The sequence below is a fragment of the Hippocampus comes genome, unplaced genomic scaffold (assembly GCF_001891065.2).
Source record: "Hippocampus comes isolate QL1 unplaced genomic scaffold, H_comes_QL1_v1.1 scaffold366, whole genome shotgun sequence".
NCBI lineage: Eukaryota > Metazoa > Chordata > Actinopteri > Syngnathiformes > Syngnathidae > Hippocampus > Hippocampus comes.
Window position 1 is genome coordinate 150074 of NW_017805541.1, and position 7615 is coordinate 157688.

General features: G+C 45.0%; 1 protein-coding gene across 1 annotated transcript in view; it reads left to right on the forward strand.

The window, feature by feature from the left end:
• Nucleotides 1-3848: 3848 nt before the first annotated feature.
• The window catches only part of sun1b (Sad1 and UNC84 domain containing 1b), a 14855-nt gene continuing 11088 nt past the window's right edge, over nucleotides 3849-7615 (forward strand). Inside the window, exons 1-2 of the mRNA XM_019879275.1 lie at nucleotides 3849-3983; nucleotides 4332-4429. Of these exons, the coding sequence (XP_019734834.1) occupies nucleotides 3972-3983; nucleotides 4332-4429 (110 nt within the window). The 5' untranslated portion in view covers nucleotides 3849-3971. The remainder of the gene's footprint in view (nucleotides 3984-4331; nucleotides 4430-7615) is intronic.

Here is a 7615-nt window from a genome sequence, read left to right on the forward strand (position 1 = left end):
TTATGGGCTGGCCTAGTCTTTTGTGGGGATCCACTATATATTAGTCTCCTGTTCATCACAGTGGTCATACATTAGATAGTCTTTGTGGTATCTTGGCATGCAAAAAAATGGGGGGGAGGTTCATGGAAAAATGTGAATAACAGTATAAAACATAATTAAGGAGAATGTAAATAAATACACTGGCTTTATAGTAAGTGTATTTATTTCCGACTTACTCAATGTCATCAATTTTTTTTTGGGGGGGGGGGCGTTTGAGTAGAAGTGATTATTATATGCAGCACTTGATACGTTGAAAGAAGGCTGGTATTGGGTCGATACCCCGATAATTAGGTTATATACTGTAGTACCCATGTGAGGTATGTGTGCCCTTCAAGAGGTGTGGCTTATTGAATGATATCAGGAGTTGTAATTGGGTTTGCGGATAACTTCGGTGTGGTCATTTGGGTGTGAGCTGTGTCCAACTGAAATGTTCTCTTTTAGTATTTTGTGTGATTGTTTGACAGCTGAAGTGAATCGCGACTTAGGGTTATCTTGCTCGCATGCGTGGCAGGGTCCAACTTGAAGCCTAAGTAAAGTTGTATGTGTGAATGTTGAAGATTTTAGACTCAGGGGCCGGAGTGCACGTGAGTACGTAGCGCACAAATGATTGATAAATTTGAGTTGATAAAACTTCAAATATTAAAAATTGAAAAACAAGAATGTGTTGACTTAATTTCATTTATGAAATTTTGTACTGGTGGCCCGGCCGGGCCAGTATTAGCGAACTTTGAATGGCTTGACTGTCATGTGGTAGCCCCGGGTCACAGTTCATGTCGCACCCTTCAAGGGTATTAGTGTTTCCTAATTGCCGTTCATGGTAACTTTGCGATGGACTCCTGTTTGCTGCAGTAGTTTTTTTTCCTCGTTTTCCAAAAATGTTAAAAAATGATGTCAGCAGTTATGCTATTAGTTGCTGGGAAGGCTTCTGAGTTGTGTGTCAAATAACCAATGTTGAGGCATTTGGGCTCAAATAAAGTACATTTCTTTGGCTTGTCTTAAATGCCAGTGTTTGACATGACAAAATATTTTGATTTTATTCATGATGCAGTGCAACATGTTACCACTTGATACAATTTTACAAGTCATTACAAACTTGAGTGCGTTTGTGTTTGGGGCGGGGGGGGGGGGCTTTCCCCCACTCTGCCATCCAAGTAAGGACCGCCACTGTGCTTAGATGACGTCAACGCACAATGGAGTGACTGTCTTTCAAAACTACGCCCCCCCCCTCGTGTGAGTGAATGCTGCAAATGTCCTTGTATGCTGCAAGTGTGATTGAAAGCTGCTGGTGCAACCGAATGCAACTCGGTCCTCTTGAATGCTGTCAAGTGTTATACTGTCCGCCGCAAGCGAGTGCAGCCCCGGCAGCTGTCAGGGAGCACATCGGGCTCCTCCAATGGATTCGAAGCGGCCGTGCAAAGTGGGAGGATCAGCCGCACAGCATCACAGCAGCCATCCTTGTGGCTTTGTCCGACCGGGAAGCCATTTTGGAAACAACAACACGCACACCCTCCCTCACTCCAGCCTCCCAACTTTCGATCGCGTTCAAGAGCACACAGGGTCGCGCCGCAAACCATAAGGAAGATTTTGATTCCCCTTTCTTCTTTTTTTTTTCTTGGGAAATGCCGCTGGAGGAAGTTTTGCTTGCCGACAGTCAGCAGTGGATTTTGGCCGTTTGGGAATCGCTGTAGGATGATGATACCGTTCAGGGATTCGCAGTACACGGGCAAGTTAACGGCACGGTAACGTGCAACAACGCCGTAGAACAAGCACAATAGCGTCTTGTTTTAAAAAAAAAAAAAACCGCTGGCCCCAAAACGAACGTGCAAAACTCGACGTACATTTGCGCTGCACAAACCCCCTGCGAATGGAAGTCAGTGTGCCTCGCCTGGGAAAAAAAAAAAGGTTCTAAATTTAGCATGCGGGAATGTAACCGGCTTCCATGTCGCCGTTTGCAGCTGGTCGAGTCGGTTCGAGAGCGCTGTCGCCGATTTGACGCGGGTCGTTGTTGGGGCCGGCGGCTGGCTCTCAGGTGGTTTGGCGTAAAGGGGCGAGCAAAGCTGACGTACAGAGCAGACACACAACACTTGACAGTGTGTCGGCGTGCCGCACGTTTCTGCTCACCACAAGTGCGAGGGTGCGTGTGTGTCTCTGAGAAAGAGAGAGAGAGAGTGTGTGTGTGTGTGTTTCTGCCGTTCAACCTGTATCTTTACGTTGTCGAGGGTTTGCAAAGCTGCAACTGGAATTGAGGGAGCTCCAAGTGCATGCAGCGAGATGTATTTGTTTGTTTTGCTTTGGTTGGCAACGGAATAAATCGTTTTATTCACAGCGTTAGATTAAGTAGAAAAAAAAAACACATCTTGGCTCATTTAAGGAGCTGACCCCCAGCTTTTGGATCTTGGCTCGAGTTTATGAGCCTCTTTTGGGCTCAAGGATCCCCGATTTGAAACAATTATGAGCTGAGCGATGGGATTTCAGGATTCGGACATCTGTTTGTTTGCATTTGTGTCAGCACGAAATGAGAACCTCCTTAAAAGTGTGAGTCTTCTTCTTCTTCTCCTTTCGGCACGTCCCTATTCAGGGGTCGCCACAGCGAGTCAGTAATTTCCATCCGCCCCTGTAAACCGTCCTACCAACTCGCATGGTCGTCTTGGCAAAAGTTTTACGCCGGATGCCATTCCTGACGCAACCCTCCCCATTAAAAGTGTGAGTAAAAAAGAAAAAACAAAACGTAATCATTCCGATTCTGTGAGGAAGCCCGGTGGTCACTCATGTAGCTTGTTTTAGGTCGAAAGACTGACTTGTACCGTCAGGACCACAGACACAGCACAATTTTTTTAAAAAACTGAAAATAGTGTCGCTTTGGCCATGTTTTGCACAACAATCATAATTGGAATCTCCAAAAATGTGAAAGTGTTTGAAAACTTTTGCATTGTAGGTCACCGCTAAAAGTAAAAAAACAGCCCTCTTAAGTGTTCATTAGGACCCGCAAATCGTAAGAGCAGAAAATAGTTTGAACAGAGAACTTCTGCAGTTCAACTCAGCACGTTTCCAGCTGGACATACACTGTGCATGATTTTCGAAGAGCTAAAAGTCTCGCTTGCCTTGTTCAGTCAAATAACCTTGCATGAAAATTCAAAGCTAACAATTGAAGCGTGAAAAACCTTGAGCCGCAAATCGACTGCTCCTTCTCTATATTATTGTTGTTGCTGTTACACTTAAGCCCTGCAGGTGTCAAGTGTGTTTTCCACCTGTTGCGGACCGTCAAAACAAATCAAGAAGACAACTTCTCCACTGTCTGTGGCAACTACTAAAAACTACGCTAACAAAAAACACGGTGGCCCGGAGCGGTGCCGAGTACGCAATATATCGCAACTGAACCTCGACTCAATTGATTCTCATTTTCGCCTTTGAAATCCTCCAATCTCAGTGTATGTCCATCTATTCTCGCGAGTCCCATAGATATCAAATAAGGTGATTTATTTTGTTGTTTTTAATAAAACGACAAGAAATGTACGTGCGCTTTCCCATTGAGTCGATCAGCTCATTAACTTTTACAATCTGCATATGACAAAAATGCCACTCCGACAAATGCAAATTCTGTCCTCTACTTGAGGTTAGCGACAAATTCTTGGCAATTATCAGTTGTGTGTTTACCCAGCCTGTAAATGCAGGTTCCGCTGTGAGAAGAGCAACTTCTTTGGCTCCCGTTTTCCCGCCCGTTTGGCTAATAAAAAAAAAAAAAAAACACGGCCCCACCCCTTGGTTTCATAACACTCTTCTTCCCTGTGTGCGGAGCTCACACAAGTAGTAGCTTCAACTCGGAGACGGCTCAAGGAGTAAGAGGATCTGCTCGCCTGTCAGTCGCTACCGGAGGGGGGACACGACCGCTTATTCGTTACCGTCAACTGGGGGTGGCGGCCAGCTGCGGCAACATGCACGAAGAGGTTAGGACAGGCACAATTACAGTGTCGTTGTTGTTCCTGCTCAAAGAGTTGTGTCGGGCCTACCTGAGCTGTTGTTTACCCTGACGTTGTTAAACGGAAACTCCAGAGCAACCGGGGCAGGGGGAGGGGAATTGTCTTGAAGTTGGATTTTTGTATCAAGGCAGCAACTTTTGTCTGTTTTGTGTATTTCGGGTTGACATTTTGAATGGTTTAAAACAAAGAGACAGGCTGAACGAGGCAGTGCTTTCGTGTGTGTGTGTGTGTGTGTATGGAAGTGAGTGTTTGCTAATCTCCCTGCACCGTGTCAGTGTGGGCTGACCCTATCCCCTTACATCCTGACTCTTGCAGTCTAAACAAAGAAGAATGACCATGGATTTTTCCCAACTGCACACATACACGCCGCCACAGTGTGCTCCAGAGAACACCGGCTATACCTACTCTCTCAGGTGAGACCCCCCTCCCACCCCCGGCATGTGTGAGCGCGGGTACGACAGAGGAACCTGTTGCCGATCAAGTCGATCCGCTCCGCTCTGACGCTTTTTTTTTTAAATTCAATCGCCAAGCTATTTGAAGGGGAAATATTTTGTCAGCTATCAGTGTTGCGTTTCGGGTTTATCTTGCTTTGACAGATTAGACCTTTCCACAAATTCCCTTCCGGGATTGTGGTTTTGATGGTCCGTCTGGCTCTTGTGTGTATTTGAAGTGGGATCAGTTATGGCGGGTGTTCGATGTTATTGTTTCTCCGCACTGTTATTTCATTTCCCATACCGAGGAAGAAAGCATGAGCTCGAGGGGGGGGGAAGTGTTTTTAACGGAGGCTGATTTTTCAGTTTTTAGGAGAGTAACGGATGAAAGTGATTTTCAGAAAGTTTTCATAAAGAATCCACTGAATGTTGGCGCAACTCTTGATACAATTGCCGACATTATAAACAAATGCCAACAGGAGCTTGACAATTTTTCCCGCTTGATAGAACAACTATTTTTCTTCCCGCCCACCCCAAGGAAATTTACCCTGCCACAGAAAGAAAAACGTTACCCTCGTCTTTGAGGCTGAAACAATTAATCGAATAACTGGAATAATTCGACGTATGCCTCGAAACTTGGCAGCGATTCTTTTTCCCACCGACTAACGTTAGTGCAGACTCGCGCATCACTCCGTTTAAATAATTTGGCACGATGGCAACAAGCCGGGAGGAAAGATTGCATAAAAGACAATGTCCAAAATTTGTGGATCCCTTTTTACCCTTAAAGAAAATCAAGTAGAACACTGCTGTCAAACTCGAGGCGCGGGGGGCCAGATCCGGCCCACCAGGTCATTTTATGTGGCCCGCGAAAGCAAATCATGTGTGTCAACTTGCTAAAATCTGTATCAAAATCTGAATTAAATAACGTTGAGATTTCGAAATAATTTTGCTACCCAGGTTACACTCACTTGAACAATAACTGAACCAACTATGATAATCGACTTGGCTGATTTCAAAACTAGTAATCTATTCATTTTTTGTGCACAAGTAATAATTTTGTGGTTTCACTGTCATAACGGTCGTAACTCCAAATTGCCCCCCGACTAAAATGAGTTTGACACCCCTGAATAGTAGAATGTGTCTCCTACAAAGCAGAAGAAACTCACTTACATCTTCATTGCCATCACAAGCTATCAATGCTAACACTACTAGCTAGAATGTATTGTTACGCACTGACTCGTGGTCATTGCTTGCTCGAGCGCTTGTCTCTGTTGCTCAGAAAGCGGGCATGGTCGAGCGAGCTACTCTGAATACGTGCTGTTAAAACCGCTCAGGAGTTGGTCAGGTCGACGGTCTTGAACAAGCGAAGGGTGTATTCCTTTTTGTATGCAGTCAGCTGAGAATCTATTAATGAACCTTGCCGTCACAAACATGGCCCTGATCCCGGGATTAGACTGACCGTTTCTGCACTGTCTGCCGCTGCCAGGATTGAGAGCAGAACATGCGAAAGTACTGAGGTGTTCTTTTTTTGTTTGTTTGTTTGTTTTAAGAGAAAAGTAATTTCTGTGTCGGCGAGAGGCAAAAACTCGAAACAGATGTTCTTCGAATGACCTGCTCTTATGTGGCTGCGGCTCAATTAGCATTTTATTCTGTGGCCGTCGTGTTCGTACGCGCGTGCGCCGGCGTACGCGCTGTCCACAGCGACTACGACGTGAATGCGTCGAGTCGAACAGAATCCGATGAGCGAGACTGTCGGCCCATCTGTTAGAAGGAAAGCGAAAGAACAGCTGGCAAGTTTATGGCGCAGAATAGTCGAGCGGTAGGACCACCGAGTAGGCAAATCGACACATACGAGACCGTCTTTGACTTGCAAACATGAGTTAATGATAAATAGAACTTACAAGGTCTGGAAGCTCGTGTTTGTTTTTCGTGTGGCCAGAAACATTTGCAAGCTGAATGGAAAATGGCTTTTTATGGTGGAGTGATAAGGTGTGACGCCCCCGCCCATGCGGGGGTGTACGTGGATGCTCTTGCAGTGTTGCCCTTCAATATTTGATAATGCTGGAAGTGGGTCACTGGGGCCTCCAGTGCATTTTCCCCCTTCTCTCTTACTAAAAAAAAAAGGACTTTTCAGAAAGATGTCAATCTTGTGAAACAGGGGTGTCAAATTCATTTTTAGTCGTGAGCCACATTAAAATTACCGTTTCCCTTGGAAGGCAGTGATGATTGAAACTGTCAAAAAGTCAAGAATAACGTTTTTGTTTCAGGAACTGTAATGAGAGGTTTGGTCACGAGAAAATGCTTAAAATATGTCACTAATTTATTACGTATGAAAATTTGAAATTTTGGGACAGATTTTAGTAGGCATCATGGAAGTTGTCATCTTTGATTTGCCTTGGCGGGCCACATTTGGCCCCCGGGCCTTGAGTTTGACACTGGTGTTGTAAACGTTTTGTTGAACTGTAATCACAATATTACAAAAGTGCAGCCCCCCCCTCCCCCAAAAAAAGTACAATACAATTAGCCATGTTTATTTTCTGTTCCTCTTCCAGTGTGTCCTGATGTCTTTTGTGTGAATTTGAACTTGTCAATATCTGAGTCATGCTCTGGCGAGGCAACGCCGAGCAATGCAACCAACCCAAACGTGTGAGTGTCCTTGTGTTAGCAATGGCGGTTGTTGCCCGATATTACTGCCGCCACTGACGTTTGACCCTGTTCAACGTCATGTGTTCACCACCTACAGCAGTTGTCCCCAAACTACGGCCCGCGGGCCGGATCCGGCCCGCCTCCGCATTTGGTCCGGCCCCCTGAAAATAACACAGAGTATTTTGATTTATTTTTCATCGATGTGGATTTGTCTTTGATCATAAAGTTGGGCTTTTGCAATAAAATATTCCTTAGTTCTGAACTGTTTTCATTATTAACTATTAATTAGTAACTATTTCATAAACACAAATACAATAAGGTGACATTTGGTGCATCTTTCTGTGCCGTTATCTGACACCGCCAGAAAAAAAAATCCGAAACCGGCCCCTCTCTCAGAGAACCGGATCATGGCGAAAAGGTTCGGCAAGAGAAAAATAGAATGCGGGGTATTTAAACCAAAGTGGACAAACGATGTTTTTGTTTTTGTTGCTTTCAGCGCAAAGAAACGTCTGTCAGTCTCAT